The following is a 17069-nucleotide window of genomic DNA, read 5'->3' as shown; positions in this document are numbered from 1 at the left end:
AGTGGCCGCAGTTCGCTGCTCCAGGCCAATGGGAGCTGCTGGAAGCTGCGCGGGCTGAGGGACGTACTGGCCGCTGCTTCCAGCAGCTCCCATTGGCCTGGAACAGCGAACCGCAGCCACTGGGAGCCGCGATCGGCCGAACCTGCAGACGTGGCAGGTAAACAAACCAGCCTGGCACACCAGAGGCTTTCCCTGAACAAGCAGTGGACCACAGTTAAGAACCACTGTGCTAGAGGGTTTGCTAGAGGCCTGTCTTCTGCTGGCCTTCACTACTCCCCACACTGGCCTCCACAGACAAGAGCGCAGCAAGAAGAGCCTCAGCTCATCCTGAAGAGACAGGAGAGGGATCTGGCACAGAAAAAATGGAAGGGCACTCCCACAGTAGGGAGTGACAATAGAGACGGGGGTGAAGAGTGGAAATATGGCCCAGGATGATGCCTGACAAGCCTACTGGTTGCCCCCAGTCAAACCAGATGAGATATAGCAGGCAGCTAGTTTTCACCATGAGAAAGAAGCTGCAGGAAACTGGGACCTATTTAAGGGAAGGTGGGGGATGAGTGGGAGAGGGCCTAGTCGGTGTACAGTAACTCCTCACTTAACGTCCTCCTGCTTAACGTTGTTTCAAAGTTACGCTGTTGCTCAGTTAGGGAACATGCTCGTTTAAAGTAGTGCAATGCTCCCTTATAACGTCGTTTGGCTGCTCTGTCCACTGCTTGTAAGATTTTGTGGAAGAGCAGGGACTCTACAAGGGAGCATTGCACAAGTTCCTCTTCTCCACCTCCTTCCCAGCACTTCCCCCGCCGCCAAACAGCTGTTTGGTGGCACTTAGGACTTTCTGGGAGGGATGGGGAGGAGCGGGGAAGCGCTGCGTCTCCACTCCTAACCCTCCCTCCCAGAAAGTCTTAAGTGCTGCCAAACAGCTGTTTGGCGGTGCTTAGGACTTTCTGGGCAGGGGAAGGAGCGGGGACGCGGCATGCTCCGGAGAGGAGGTGGAGTGGGGGTGGGAAGAGGTGGGCCTGAAGCATTCCCCTGGCAAAGTTGGCGCCTGTTCTTCTCCAGGGAAGCTGCTGCTGCTGCAGCAAAGGTGCGTCCTCATGTCCTTGCCTGCAGCAGGCTGGGCCTGTGTGGGGTAAGCCAGGGGCACTTCCCAACCACAGTACAGTACTGTATAGTATATAATGCCTTTTGTCTGCCCCCCAAAAATGTCCTTGGAACCTAACCCCCCGCATTTACATTAAATCTTATGGGAAAATTGGATTCATTTAACATCATCTCACTTAAAGTTGCATTTTTCAGGTACATAACTACAATGTTAAGTGAGGAGTTACTGTATTCATAGATCAGGTAACCATGCAAACTTTGAGGGATCTCTCACTAGTGTCGTATAATAGGAATAATAATTCATACTTCTACAGTGCTTTCCATCTGAGGATCTCAAACCTCTCTATGAATATGTATTAGTGTTAGGTAGGAAAGTATAATTATTGTCACTGTTCAGGTGGGGAAACAGGAACACAATTTAAATGAAATACCTGATGTGTCTCACGCAAGACCAGCTTCAGCCCTGATGCAGAACATGGCAGAGTCCTCAAGGTCAGGCTTCAACTGTGCATAGATTGTGATGGCACAAAGAAGCAGGGTTTCCCCTCCACCAGGTAGCATGCACAGCCCAAAGAAGTCTACATTACTTTTTAGGGGAGTGGGTGTTGTCAAGACAACCAGGGGATGCACTGAAGCGCAAAAACCCTGATGGAAGATGATGGTGGCAAAATCTTGCAATCTTGTGGAGAATCCCTTTGGGGTGTTGTCCTGTGCATTAACCACAAGCCTGTCCTTCCAAAAAAAGGTATTTTTGCTATGTTGATCACAGGGTTTGCCAGCTCTTATGTTTTTGCAAAGCTGCGTGATTGTGACAGGACATCACCACGTGGTGATGCAACATTTCACTGCAATACCTAAGAGTGGATGGAAGTGTAAGGTTTGCTGGATTTTCTGATTTTTGCTTGTTTGAGCTGGTAGAATGGATATTTAAGAGTATCCTGAAAACTACACATTTTGAGGTTAATTCAGAATGGAAATCTGCCTTAAAAATACCAAAATATTCTGCAATATTCTTCCCCCCCATCTTCATGAAGCTCTGACTTCTTTGCAACATTGTCCCTTAATTTTATCCCCCCCCCCCCCCAAACAGGACGATGAGTAGTTGATCAGATTCAAATCTGGGGTCTGGTACCTCCTTACCCCTGATCCCGCAGAGAGGTACTCACGTGCTTACACTTACGCACTATTAAAGTCGAACAAACCTTTGCAGGAGTGGATTTTACAGCCTCCTATGGACGCGGGCAGCGGGGCCCAAAAAGGTGGTGAGCGCTGGGGCCCTCCTGGCTGGCTGCCTGCCTGCTCTCTGCCAGGGCCCCTGCAAGGCATCTTTATGGGAGACCCCCGCCCTCCCCCCCCGAGCGGTCAGGCTGACCGGGCTGCGCGCTGAAAAAGGCCCGCCGCAGAAGCGCCCCACGCCGGGAGCCCCGCGAGGGATGGAACGCTGAGACACCGCCGACGTTCCAGCGGCGCTCCTGGGCCAATGGGGTGGGCCGGGCTGCAGAGCAGGGAGGCGGAGCCCGCTGTGCCGCACGCCTCCCGGAAGTCGATAAGGCCACTCACGTGGCTGGCTTTGTAGCCTGCCCCTCCCCGCTGCTAACGCCGCGCCTCTTTCGGTTTCCTTTCCCGTCAGCCGGGGGGCCCTGATGGCGGCGTGGATGAGGTTCGGGGGGCTGGAGGATGGCGAGAAGAAAGAGTGGTGCTCCTGGGAGTACGACTCCACCTGGGAAAGCGAGGAGGAGGAAGAGGAAGAAGAAGGGAAGGAGCCGCAGGAGGCCCGAGCCGACAGAAAGGAGGAGGAGTCCTTGTCAGGGTGGTTGAGAGTCTCCCACCAGGCCAGCGGCGCACAGGTGACTCCTCCGACTGGGCTTTCTGTATGTGAAAGAGGTGGGGGGACCTGGTTGGGAGGCTGGGGGTTATTTCGGCAGGGCGGTGGGAGAGGTGTTATTCCTCCAGTGTGCTCGGGGGAGTTGGGGTTAGGGGAGAGCCCCTCAGTATAAGATCTGTGTATGTGGGGGAGAAATATTAATTTGCCTCTCCTTCCAAACTGCCTTTCTCCTGGCCCTGAAAGGTTAGTGGTAAATAATCTCCCCCCCACACACACACACACTTTTAAGCAAGCTATGTTCTGACTTCAAAATCTCCACCAACTCCCTACTGCAAGGCAAACGTTTTTCTTCAGCTAAGTAGTTTTCCTCGACTTTGCATTACTGTTTTGTTAAATGTGTTACGATCTGAGGTTGCATAATTTATTCTGCTGCTTCCAAAGCTACAGCTTCCACATGGTGTAATGTCACACACAAGTTGTTACATGGGTGACTGATCCACAGTGTCTTGGAGCCTCTTCCGTCGAGTTTCTTTGTTTGCAACTAGGACAGGAGCAGCTTGAAGTAGCTTCAGAGAGTTCCATGTCCCCCGCCTAATGGGATCACTAGCATATTATTTTGCCATGATCTTAATGAACCATATTTCTAGATGCTTCAAAGAAAGGGGACACAAGCTCACTGCTAATGCATTTTGCAATAGATGGGTATTCGGGGCAGGGGTGTGCTGGTGGGGTTACGGCTCAATGGAAAAATTAAAATAAACATCTGTGGTTTTATGTTCCACTAAAGCTTCATGAAATTGCCAAGTGCTGTTTCTGAATATATTTCCCAGCATTCCTGGTAAGCAGGATAATTTTGTTATAAATCAACTTTCCATCTTGTAGACTCAGTTGACTCCAATTCCCTGAGTCTATGATGATGAATTCTGTTTTTTAACATCATAGCTCAGAATTGTTGACACTGAGAATCTTCTGTTGCTGTAAATGCTCCAGCCAGTTTCTTTTTTGGGGGGGTGACCTTTTATTGGTATCCCTAAGGGATGTTACTCTTAAGATTATCAAGTACCATCAAGCAATGTTTCTTCTCTTTTAAGAATGAAATAAAATTTACTAGGTTTTTTACAAAGCTACTTAAAGAAGCGGCGCTATGGTTCCTCGGTGAACCTGAAAAAGACCACCTGTGAATGTCATACAACACTTTAAAAAATCCTGATGGGGCTGCAAAATGTGATTATTTAACTCTGACGCTGTAAAATGTTAGTGTTGGATAACTCCGTACTTTAAGTCTCTTGTAAAGTTTCTCACTGTCCTCATCAGTGAGTGTTAATAACAATCCCAGAACACTACTTAAACAGATCTTTTGTTTTGCTTTTTGTCTTTGTTTTATGAAAGAGAAAATCTTTAAAGCTCATTAGTTTGTTTTTTTTAATCTAACTCCTCCTATCTTGGGGAAAAGGAAACTAATCCTTGGGTTCAGTTTCACTTTGGTGACTCAGGACAACGCAATTTTAAGGTTAGGAGGCTGCACAACTTAGTTAGTTCACTTTTTTTAAGGGAGGTTATATTTTTTAATTATGTGTAGAAGCTCATTGGGGATGTTCAGTAAAACAGCTTTTTGATTTATTTTGAAGCACAAAGTAATGCTTGATTCTTCAAGGGCACAGACTTATTACTAAGTTTGCAAACAAAACTAAGATTTAGATCCTGTAAATGAATCTGCCCATGCCTACCCCAGCAGCACAATGGAGTTCTGTTGACTTCACTGAGATTCTGCTTGTGCAGATCCATTTGCAGAATCTAGTTCCAGGACTTTAAGTCTCAGGTGCCTGTAGTATTTCATGAAATGCCATGTGCAGAGATAAGGGTGTCCTTATGGAAGAACTTTGCTGAACTGGTGCTGTACAGTATATAGTTTAAATGGAAGCGGAGGCAAAGACAACCAGTTTTCAGCACCAATGAATGGATTTTTCAAGGCCTGCTTTAAAGGGATGTTGAGGCTTCTTACCCCCAAAATATCAGCACCCTGCTTCTAAAAATGTTAACTCTTCCTTTATAAATGTATTCCCATCGCTCTCAAGTAAAGTCTGCAATAGTCTTTGAGGAGAGTGGGAGAACTCTTATACAAAAAAGAAACCAGTTTTCTCACCATTCATTTATTACACACATCTACAACTGCAAAGAGCTCTGATCAGTTTGCAAAACAAGTACCTATTTTTGCTCCTATTAAACTAACTTAGATTCCTTTCTCTTCAGTCTAGATGGTATTGTTTTATCAGGACGACCTATATGTTTTTGAGGAAAGTTCTTTCACATCTTAATCTTTCAGATGCCCAGGTTAGAGATTTTTTTTTTAATTTTATTTTAAATAAGTACTTTCGAACAACGGGCTGAAACCAAATCCTAAATCGCATATGTCTTTTGTACATCATTATAAAAACGCTGTTTGTTCATAACTGGAAATATCCGTGGACATGTTTTCAGATAATTTTTATCACATTTATCTTCCCCTATAAAATAATATGCATTTTTTTGTAATAAAAATCTTGGGTTTTGTTCTAATTTTTTAAACACCTGCTTATTCTACTGTAGAATAGCAGGCTTCATGTTCCGTTGCACCAACTTCCCTCTCTAACAACAAAACTGACTTTGCATTGTCCCATCCTCAGATAATTTTGTGAGGATGAAACCTCTGTTTGCTTAGGCTGCTCTTCCTAGAATGCTGGCCACATTCTCTTTACACGAGTCTTGCTGTTATCTGCACCTTCCTTTCTTTCTTGCCACTGGTTGCTAGCTCTTGTTCACATCGCTCCACCCTCCTCCAGCTTTGTTCTCTGCTTTTCTCACACACCTCATGCAATTGTGTAATGGGTTGGGATGTTGGATGGACACACATGCCAAAAATTGCTTACCAATGGAGGTTATGAAAATATACAGATTTTGTTTCGCCTGTAAAGTTTTGTCATCTCCCTTTTTTTAATTAAATCTGGAAGGAAATGGACGCTTTTTTTTTTTCTTGGTGATCTGAATGGAAACTCCAGGAACGCAACGGCAGGGGATTGGATATGCCTGCCCTGCTTGCCTGTCATTGCTCTGTCTGATGATGCTCTGTTCGAGGACTCCCTTGTCTCAGATCCAGCTGCTTTCTAAGCAAGTCTTGCTGCACTTCTGCTTTGTATGAGTTGGCTTCCTTAAACTTGCATTATATCTATCTTGTCTCTTGCAGACCTAATCCTTTTCCATAATTGGAGCTGGTCTTCTCTTATTTCATGGCAACTGATTGTGTTAGGGGATATTGGTCTAGCAGAAGAGTCTGAAACGCAAATAAGACAGTTGGGGTGAAATCCTGGTCGCAGTGAAATCAATAGCAAAATTCCTATTGACCTCAGAGGAGTCAGGATTTCACTCCTGGATTTCGAACATCATATAGTCAAGATTGTAGATGGATTTCATAGGGCGAAATCCCAATCTCTGTTTACATCCTAAGAAACAACTTTACTGACCTCCCTAGCTAAATGCACATTTCTCTTCCTAACAGAGCCTCTTGCAATATGCAAAACCACTTATGCTTCAGATTAAAACTTCACAGGATTTAAAAACAAATGAAACCCAAATCATTGTATGTATATAAGTCAATACATCATTACATGGCTTAAGACCTTGGTATTGGCTATCCAGGATGGCCAGTTGGAGTGAGCATCAGGAATTTGAGTTCTTATCCTGATCCTTCCATTGACTGGCCTTGGACAAGTCCCTTCACTTGTCTGTCAGTTTCATCGCCTGTAAAATGGGAATAATGCTTATCTAATTTGCAATCTGTTTATTTTAAATATTTATTTAGCCCCCTTCTCCTTGCATTATGGGGAAGGCTGTGTAAATGTTCAAGATTTTTTTTTTTAAATTATTTATGGCTTTATTCTGTGGAAAACCCTTCCTCCAAAGGTGTCTAAGACAGAAGTGTGTACAACACCTGGAAGATAGATGCTAACTGTTCTTATTATTAAAAATCAATGAGACTGGACAGAGAAATCTCTTGACTACAAACCATTTGATACATAGTCTTATTCCCCCTAAATAATGTAATGGATGCTGATCAATATTTAACTATTCGCAGGAAAGTCTCTGTTTCCCAGACAGGAGGAGGAAATTATAATGGTCAGATAGTTACAAAAAAAATTGGGAGAGTTTGTGCTTCTTGAAAGTGCTGAGCACCAGGGGCCAGATCCAGCCAAGCATAGGTTCATAGATATTAAGGTCAGAAGGGACCATTATGATCTTCTAGTCTGACCGCCTGCACAATGCAGGCCACAGAATCTCACCCACCCACTTTGAGGCCTGGTCCCAAATCTGTTGAAGCTGGTGGAAAAAGATTCCCATTAACTTCAGAAATCTTTGGATCAGGCCCTTTCTGCACAAGTAGTCTGGTTGAAATCAGTGGGACTTTCCAGGCACTTAAGGTTAGACCATGTGCTGAAGTGTCTTGATGGATTGCGGCCAGAGTGCCCAGCACCCTGCATGAGTCCTATCTGCATCTTTCTGCTTCTTACATATTTTAATGGCAGTTCTGTCAATGAGGTTTGTATAAACACAATCCATGTTTGAAAAATAAAGGATAATTTGTCCCCTTTTTTTTTTTTTTTTTTTTTTTTAAAGTCAGTTATTTAATGTCACTCTCCTAACTCCCACTTCCATGTGATGCTGGCAAGGAGAAAGTGAAGCTTTAGCCAGTGATTTCTGTCTAAACACTATTAAATTCATAAACACATCTTAGACTTCTAGGGTCTGATTCTCCTTTCACTTGCAGCTGCTTTACCCCAGGGTGTAATTTCATTGACTTCAGCAGATTTGCTCCTGATTTTGCATCAGTTTAACGGAGAAAAGAATCAGGTGGCAACTGTCAGTGGGTTTTTTAATACTGATGTGAAGTATAAATAACGTAACTTCATAACTAATAGAACTTGTCACTGAAGTGACTGATTTGAAAGAAGTAAAACGTTATTGGGGTGTCTTAGTTCTTGATGATGATGAGTGAACGGTATTTTTCTTTTAAAATATAACTGAAGTTTGGTTTCAATAATGTTGCCCTAAGTGTCTTGTTAAAGTATTATTTTATTTTATTTTATTTTTTTAGGAGCAAAGAAGACCAGCTGCCTCATCGATTGGTTATAGAGGTTTTGAGGTAGGATTAAAACAATGTTTGCCTGTTTGGAAAGATATAGGTGATCGTGATGGGGAATATATTTAAAAAACTCACTTCACTCCTGGCTACGTTATCTTACATAAACCAGCATTGCTGCTTGCTAGATGCACGGCTTCTTCTCTTCCACTCTAAGCTGTGGAAGAGTTCAGTTTAGTAGTAATCTAAGGGAGTGACCACCTAAATATTTTGCAGTTGGGTCTAAGTATCCCTTTTGCTCCTGGAAAATGTGCAGAGATGAGTTCTGGACTTCAGTTGTGGACCCTGTCTAGGGTACAATAAAAGGTGTCTTTTTTTTTTTTTAAAGTGATCTTATGCCTTTTAAAAAATTAGCATTAACAAGGAAATTTGTTTTTTATTGTGTAGGGCTTCCTTGACCATCTAATGTGGGGAAAAATACAACATACCTTTTAAAGTCTTAGTGTAGACCAGACTCTAACGTGTCTTTAAGAAACCCCGCACCTTTTATCTTAGTGTAGACTAAGATAATTGATATTTGGGCCTCATTCCAGTTAGCATTGTCGTTCCTACTGTCCAAGGGTAAGATTTTTGGGGTTTGATCACTTCTCTCCCGAGGGCAGGTAGGAAGATTCCAGTCCCGAGGGTAAAAGACAAATACAAACTCTGCAGAAGTTCATACAATCAAACCATCTGACCCTGGTTAATTAGGCCACAAAGGAAGGAAAAGCTGAGTTAATAAAGGAGATGACGTCAAGCTGTCTTAGCCTGAAGGTACCTTCAGGGATGCAATGAAACAATCAGAATAATAGAATGGGTGCTGAAGCATAGGTGTCTCCTCAGCTGGTCTGCCAGGGGAGATGAGAATTCAGAACGTTGTGGATGATATTAATGGGGGGCAAGGGGAAATATTTGCAGGAGAGGCTGAGGTTAGCCAGACTTTCTCACGTTAGTCAGAACAGCATTTACAGCATCATTAGTCACCAACTCTTCAAGAAGAAACGTGGCAAAACAGCGTTTTCTGTTGGGAAGCTTTTGTTCTGGATCTCTGATTTGTCTTTTTCCTCTTCCCTTCAGTTCTCGACTGGACGCAACTGGACAGCCGCAAAAGATATGCAGAGATACAGGCATTGTTATCCGGTACAGGCTGGAGATTTATGAACTTCCTGTCTTTCGTGGTTTTTTCCTCTTTTCATGCTAGACGCAAGGGGCGCTTGGTTGATGTCATTTGGTCACCCTTAAGTTGGTAGATTGATGAGGAATATTAAAATAATGATAAAGTAATTCGCTTCTCCTAACCAATGTAGTGGGTACTGGGATGTACTCACTACATCCTGCTGGCTCAGAAACGAGCTGTTAGCTCCCAACTGCTGGTCTCAGACTCGGTAGCCTTACTACCAACAGTTAAGAACTATGGAGAAGATCATTACGTACGTGTTTTAATTCATTGCTGCTTGTTAATGTGCTTCTCTTCTGAAGGGTTTGAAAGAAAGGGAACCTGATGCTGAAGAGGAGGAGATGTGGAATTTAAGTTTTTACAAAAACGAAATTCACTTTTTGCCTCACGGTACGTAGCTGACCTGGACCTCCTGTATGTGCAGTTGTAATGCACATGAGCTTGCAAGGTGTCCTGGTGAGTGAGTGGAAGGAACAGAATCCGGCTCTCCTGATTCCAGTCCTGTGTTCAGTCTGCCAGAGCTCTGCCTTGTGCTGTCTTAGCTCCATGATGCACAAATACATGTAAATCAGGGTTTCCCGTTTAAATTGCAGAATGCGGCCGATTGCTGGCTCATTGTTCTTTCCTTTCTTTCGCTCTGTGGCATGTGTGGTAGTACTTCACCCTGATTCACTTGAAAGTTTTCAGTTTGTAACTGCAGTTTGAAAGGCTCTTTGCTTTTTAAAAGATTAACTGATTGGGGCAGGCAGAATACCTGGTGGGGCCCCTCTGCAGTAGTTTAGTATATTTGCCATTCTGGCAACCCAGTTAAAAATGTTTTCCGCTTGGCACTTTCCCACTGCAGCACATTAATGCCTTTAGACCCACACTCATGCTAACTTCACAGCTTGGGATGAGAATCTGTTGCTGAGCTGTGGGTGTGAACATTCAGCTCTCTAGATGAGTGTTTAGCCATCCAGCTCTCCCTCATGCCCATTCCCTGTGTGCTGAATTTTCACTCCAAGGGGCCTTCACTTAAGGCATATGCAAAAGTGAAATGATGAGAGCTGCCATCCGAAGGGAAAAAGTAACATTCCATCACTGATCTTAAACTAGGAAATGAGATGAGTGTTTAAACTGACGTAAGCATCTGTAAAGTCTGGATGCTGTTTTTCTGGGGTCCTTCCAGATCCAGCTATGGTGCTCTCTGGGATATCGGTCTTCGTTCAAGACTGTGAGACTCTCTAACAGCACTAGAGGGCTTCTGTCCCCTTCACAGGGCTTGAACTTGAAAAGTGCTGAGCTTCAGTGTCTTCAGTAGAAGCTGAAGATGCTCACTATCTTGTAGGACATACTTGAGTCATTGCAAGGTCAGGCCTAAAGTAGTGGCAGATCCATTCTGGGGAGACTGTCCCTCATCTGTTGTGTGATAGCAGATCACAACACTAGCCTGGCTTTTACTTTTTCTGGGTTTTACAGTGCTTGGCTTGTTAGAAAATAATCTGTCAATAAGCAGGTATTTGACTATGCAAAGAAATGCAGGATTGGGCTCTTTCTCAGGAATAGCGTTTCCTTAAAGCCTGCACTCCAATGTATGCAGAAACCGACGCTGTTCAAAACATAACTCTGTTAGGGCCCCTTGGAAAAGACAGTAGGTTGTCATTTTATTGAAAGTGCTCTTTTTATGTAGGTTACCCTGACCTCTTTTGGAGACAGTGAGGCAGATCCTGTTTTCTGTAACCATATCCCATCTCCTGGACAATCGGTTAACTTTACACATGCTAATTTGCTACAGTTTCTTCTCTGACCTCCCACTCTTTTTTCACCTAGGCTTACTTATTGATGAGCTCCTTGAAGCTTGGCAGGAGGATTACGAGACTCTGGAAGAAAATCATTCTTATATACAATGGTAAATAATTATTACAAAAGGAGATGTCTCTTAGAATGATTCTCTTCTGATGTCTGTCTCGAAGAATTCGCTGCTTCAGAGCTGCTGTGGCTGGCTTGTCAGAAAACCTTGAGCCCCTCTTGTGTTCTAAATTTGTGAGATTTATTTTAGTCAGTTACTTTCCTGTGAAAGTAACAAGAGGGTTGGGTATATTGAAGGCAAAGATTTCCCTTGCAGCTCTGTCAGTAGTTTTCAATCCCCAGCTGCACTATGTCTAGGAACCAGGTACTGAGCAAAGATATTGTGGTGATGGTTAAGTTAGAAATACCCAGACAGATAAACAATTAAGACTGCTAATAGTACAAGTATGTATAGTGACTTTTCGCGGTGTGACTTAGGCTGTTACAGACTAAACTCCTTCTGCGTTCCATGATGTTATGTCCTCTTGAAGAGGGCTGTATTTGGCATCTACAGCCTTGGAGACCTTTCTGTTAACATTTTTAAGGAACATGTGCGCTGGGTTGAATGTGATCTCTACTTTATCTAATTGTCAAATCTTCTTTCCCTTCAGGTTGTTTCCTTTGCGTGAACGTGGGATGAACTGGCGTGCAAAGCCTCTCACATGTAAAGAAATTCAGGTGTGACCTTTTTTTTTATTTCAAACCTTTTATACTTGAAAGTCATTGGGGGTTCAACTAGGTAAATTTTTGTCCTATACTTTGTAAGGTTGCTCCATTTCCTTCCCCACCATAATGGAGCCAGCTCCAGTGACTGTTAAATGCAGCTTTTGATGATCTTTTTGCTCCTCAAATGTCCTCAGAAATAAATTATAGGTTTGTGGATATAAGCAAGAAATAACCAGTGAAAATCCCAAATTTACACAATAGCCATTTATATGCATTGGGTGTAACTGAAAGACCTCTTAAATAACTGATGCAGATAGTTTTAAAATCTTTTTGAGTTGCCATACGTGCAAATTTGGAGTCTTTTGTGCATTTCAGGCCTTTAAGAAATCCGAGGAAGTTATGCAAAGATTCATTAGAGCTTACAAACTCATGCTGGGTTTTTATGGAATAAACTTGATAGATCAAGGAACAGGAGAAGTGCAAAGAGCAGAAAACTGGTGTCAGAGATTCCGCAACCTTGATCGGTGAGTCCCATTTACATTTTGGCTTTTATTCCTCACTCTTGCGAAAGAAAAATCAAATGAAGCCAAAGGAATTAATTGCGTACTGAGATACAAAGGTTTTCTGTGTTACAGAAGTAGTGATCTGACCACAGAACTAGGAGCCAACTAGCCAAGAGTTTAGGTGTCCGTATTTTGGCTTTGCCTCTGACTATAGCTTGGGAGGCCTGTCAGCATCTTTCATATTTTAAATTACTTGGACTGCTTAGGCCACAGCTGTCCCACTGTAAGCCACGTGTGTATTGTGTGTTAACTGCTTTGGCATTACTAACCAAAAGGTGGGTGTCCATCTGAGTCTCCCTAAGGCTGTAATACAGGCTTAGAGACTCTGATATTTGCGGCCTTGGAGTTTGTGCCTCACACCAAGTTTACTCTTCAGTGAAATAGGCCTCAAGCAGCTGTAGTCTCTGAAATCCACTGGAACAGTTTTCACCAATAGCTCAGTATACGGCAGGGATTACTTCTTTTAAGACATGCTGAGAAGTGTCTAAAGTTCAGTTTTGAAAACAAAATGATCACAGGAATGAAGAGTGAAGATCCCTAGTTACAGCTGGGAACTTGGAGTCCGAACTCCTAAGTTCTGTTGTTGGCAGTGAGCATGACTTGCTATGTGTGACCTTGGACAAGCCACTTAACCTCTGTCATTTACATAGCTATAAAGTAAGAATAATTTCCTATGCTTCCTACAGTGTTTATAAGGCTGCCTCAATGCCTGCGAAATGCTTTCAGGTCCTTGGATAAAAGGTGTTACTTAAAAGCAAAGTATGGTTGTAGGTATTATTGTCATACATCGATTGGCGATATCAAATCCCTTTTCCAGTCCGTATCTTTGTAGTTTGAACTACACATCAGTGATGGCAGTGGGGAAGCCACCCCCTGTTCTGGAATTCGGATATCCTTTAATCTCTGCTACAGCGTTAACTGGAACATCGAGACAAGGATGGGATAATGCTATTGAAAGCCAGAACAGATAGGCTAGATATTACAGCAATAGGTGCTTTTTAAAATAGGCTGGCTTAAACGTGATCTACCCTTAAAGATTCCAGTAAAGACTTATTTGTAGTTAACAGCATTCAGCATGTCTACTTTTAAGATATCTGTCTGGGTTCGGGTGGGACTCTGAACTATACTGCTTTCATGTAACCATGTCCTTTTCCTGTTTCACTGTCTTCAGTTCAGTTCTTTTTTTTTTTTTTTTTTCCTTTCTGTGTCTCAGGTTTAGTCACAACAATTTGCGGATAACTCGTATTTTGAAGTGTCTGGGAGAGATGGGGTATGAACGCTATCAAGTATGCCTGGTTAAGTTTTTCCTAACAGAGACGCTTGTTTACCAAACACTCCCAAACGTTAAGAGAAGTGCCTTGGATTACTTCATCTTCACCATCAGAAACAAGCAGAAGCGAAGGGAACTGATACACTATGCATGGATGCACTTTAAACCTCAGAATAGGTTTGCATGGGGGCCTCATAAGAAACTCCAGAAATATAAACCTCCGTTAAAGTCTCAGCACTGCCAAAAGGCTGAGGAAGAGAGGGAATCCATCCAAGATAAAGAAGCAGTGGTAAAGAATGAAACCAATCCTCCAAACAGGGAGGAGAAAGTTGGAGATGCTGCATACCCCAAAACTAACAAGGTGACTGATGAATGTACCTCAGAGGAGCAAAGTAAGTGTGGTGCCATGTACGTTGCAGAGCGAGGAGACAACGTAGAGGAGAAAGAAGCCTCACTTCCCCAGCTAGAAGAGAAGGTTCTGAGTGAGGATCTTGTGGGCATGGGGCGTGGAGCAGAGAGTGAATGCCTAAAGGAAAGCAAGAAAAGAAAGCTTGAGATGAGCAGATTAACTGGTAAGTGCACAGGGCTATTGAAAAGTCCCACTGATATTGAGAAGATCTCTTATAACCTCGGGGAATTTGCTATCAATCAAGAGACCACGGAGACTCATCCAGCATTGCCAGAAAAGGGTGACCAAGTAACAGCTGAAGAAGGCGACGTCAGTAGTGAAGACTTAAAGGCGTCTGAGTCATCTGATGCACCTGTAAAAAGAAGGAAAGTTGATGAGGCAATGCCAGAAAACAGTACCGTAAATGTGGCAATAAACCTGGACACTGACACCACTACCTGCAACGTCCAAGCAACAAAGCCAGGGACCATGGGCTGTGGGGCTGAGAAAGGAGAAGTTAGTGAGGAAGACAAGGTTGTGGAAGAAATTAATGTTAAAACTGAGAATGATGCTGAAGGTGCAAATGTGAATTCATTGCCTGGTTCTGAGACTAATGAGTCTGGCTTGCCTTCTCTGGCAGGTGGTGGCTCAGTCCTATGTGAAGCAAATTCAGAAATACAAAATGAGGGGCATCAATGTAATGAAGCTCTAACAGTAAGTGAAAGCCAGGTAGATAACAGAGAACAGAAAGAAGGGGCAGACGGTGTCAATGCAAGAGGGGAAACAAAAACCCCAGACAAGAACCAGAGCCAAGAGGGTCTTCAGCAGAGCATGGTGGCATCTTGTCCTGAAAAAGTCAGTGTTAGGGACATAGCACAAAAAATGGATCACTTTGAGGATTCAGCAGAACTGAATGATCAGCAGACAATGGCAGAGCGTGGAAAAACCATTGCGATAGCACCAGAGCTGGGGGAGGAGGAAGGACAGTGACGTCCTGAATTTAAAGAGCATGGAACAGCGATTCAGACTTCAAAGGCAGATGGAAAAAGACGTCTCTTTTAAAACAATCCAGAACAAACTCAGTCCCTCCCCTCCCCTCTGATTGTCTTAACTAGGAAAAATCTGCTCGGTCAACTGCGTAGGGAAGAGCCCCTGACCTCTTCCTGTTCCCATTTGTATCTGACATGCTGGACTATGTGCAAGGATTTCCCCTCTTCACCTCTTTTTTGGTATGTGTATTAAAGAAGAAAACAAAGCTGCTTTCCTCTTTGAAAGAGTAAAGCTCTTATTTAATAAGTGATTTTAATCCATGGAATACAGATGTTTGTAGAATAAACCAACTGATTTCTAGTTTTCTTTTTTTTTTTTTTTTTTTAACCAGGTAATTCCTCTTCGGCACTTTGGAAACTGTCACACTAACAACGGGGAGTTTTTACATTTGCTGTTTCCCTAGCAAAGGCCAGTGTGAGGCCCTGTTGCTCATCTTGGTGAGGCTCTGTGGAAATCAGTTTTGTAAGGAGACACCAATTTGGTTGTGCAGTGGTTGTTCTGCTTGAAGCCTGGTGCTTTTCTGCTCCTTGAGGGCAAAGGTCCCCCATTCTGCTGATATTTGCTTGCAAAAGGGGTGAGGGTAGTGAAATTTCATGTGTGGGAAAATGCAAATGCCTTTCCATGGGTAAGCTTAATTTTAAGCATTTAGTTTGGAATATGAGAGTCATTGATTAAACTACGCAGTCAAAATGTTTGACAAATATTAACCTTAACGGGGCTTTTCTCCAATCTATGTGCAGGGCTGTTGAGGGCTTAATTCCATCTAGCCCTAGTCCAAGCCACTCATGCATTTCTTCCAAGGGTTGCTGGGAGACTGGAAACCCACCAGTCTCTAAAAGAAAAGTGGGGGGGGGGGGGGGAGGGAATACAACTCAGGCATTGCTTAAAGAGAATTCTGCCCTCCTGGGAGTCCCTTTTCCTCGCTCTGTGGAGCCCTGATGGTTTTCCAGATGCTACTTTTTTCATTGGTTTTGAGTCCTTTAACGGTCTGTCAATGCACTTTTCATCAGGCTACTGTTCCCTTGTCCCTAGTGTGGATTTTCACTCTTGATGATTTTAATTTCTAGTTTGGGCAAGTGTGCCTCAGACTGCCTCAGACTGTCCCAAGTGTGTTCTGCAGCGTGTCATGTGCACTGTCGGGGATCATAGCTCTGTCTTTAAGTTGTGAAACAGTTAAACTGTTGAGGGTTTTTGTTTCATTTTATTTTTTTAACCAGAGGCATCATCATAATCTCTGGTCAGCCCCTGCCACCTACTGACCAGCACTAATGTGTTTAATATCTATTGTTACTACCATCTAACTTGCACTTAATGTTCATAATGTGCACACCAGCCTTGTACCAGCCGGAATTCAGCTGGCATAAAGGAGCATCATACAATGTAATGCTATATGTAGGAGAAAATATTAAGGTATTTACTGCAGTGGGCCTGCTTCACCAAGCAGAAGGAAGAAAGGCAGCTGCTGAAAAGAGTGGACTTGATGTTCACTTAAACTCTGGTTCTGTTTTTGTTTTTTAAATACCATTTGGTTTTTGTAGAGCATTGCTGCAGGTTAGGTCAGCCATCCTATCAGAACATGTAGAGGAAAACACTCTCCAGCTGTTAAGCAAAGAATCTTTAACAGTTCTGGAATTTAATCTGTGTTGTGCCTGCTCAAAACTTGTATGCCCTGATCCAGCCTGGCATTTACACATATGTGTAACTCTAAGCATGCATGTAGTCTTGTTGAAGTCAGGGCTTATATGCTTATAGTAATACACAGTAAAGGCCTTAAAAACCCATTTGTTAAAGTATTTTTTCTCTAGAAGAAAAACAAATTGTGTTTAAATATTCAGTAAAACTAACTAAAGACCTTCAGTGTTTAGAGAACACAGGGAAAAAGTTGCTTTTTATGAAAGTCTTTGTAAAGTTTTATAGCTGTCTTTTTATTTAAGTAACAAAGTTCTCACTAGATGTGTTCATACATGGCCCACTTTGCGTATCTTGTATGTATGTACCAAGTTTTAAATGAGATCTCAGTATAATGTATATTAAAGTATGATTTTAATGCAAA

General features: G+C 43.0%; 1 protein-coding gene and 1 long non-coding RNA gene across 9 annotated transcripts in view; one reads left to right on the top strand and one right to left on the bottom strand.

The window, feature by feature from the left end:
• Positions 1 to 2612, bottom strand: part of LOC119567929 — a 6058-nt gene extending 3446 nt beyond the window's left edge. The window contains exons 1-2 of one of the 3 annotated variants that reach the window (XR_006285601.1): positions 2304 to 2612; positions 1533 to 1955 (exon numbers count right to left, since the gene is read on the bottom strand). This is a non-coding gene — a long non-coding RNA (uncharacterized LOC119567929). The other 2 variants (XR_006285599.1, XR_006285600.1) reach the window with 2 other exon arrangements.
• On the top strand, positions 2516 to 17069 carry OGFR (opioid growth factor receptor). 6 transcript variants are annotated; one of them, XR_005222139.2, is made up of 10 exons: positions 2665 to 2948; positions 5177 to 5257; positions 8052 to 8099; positions 9153 to 9215; positions 9555 to 9642; positions 11062 to 11140; positions 11691 to 11757; positions 12121 to 12269; positions 13522 to 15195; positions 15348 to 17069. XR_005222139.2 is itself a non-coding variant. In XM_027822279.3 (9 exons), the coding sequence occupies exons 1-9, from the start codon at positions 2745 to 2747 to the stop codon at positions 14954 to 14956; spliced, it is 2214 nt and encodes a 737-aa protein (XP_027678080.2). In that variant the 5' UTR covers positions 2533 to 2744; the 3' UTR covers positions 14957 to 17069. The 6 variants fall into 6 exon arrangements, 4 of the variants coding, with proteins under 4 accessions (XP_043383444.1, XP_027678080.2, XP_043383443.1 ...); XR_005222140.2 differs by lacking the exon at positions 5177 to 5257 and having other exon boundaries at positions 2533 to 2948; XM_027822279.3 differs by having other exon boundaries at positions 2533 to 2948; positions 13522 to 17069.

The sequence above is a fragment of the Chelonia mydas genome, chromosome 13, assembly GCF_015237465.2.
Source record: "Chelonia mydas isolate rCheMyd1 chromosome 13, rCheMyd1.pri.v2, whole genome shotgun sequence".
NCBI lineage: Eukaryota > Metazoa > Chordata > Testudines > Cheloniidae > Chelonia > Chelonia mydas.
This window is presented reverse-complemented; position numbering and strand designations above follow the sequence as displayed.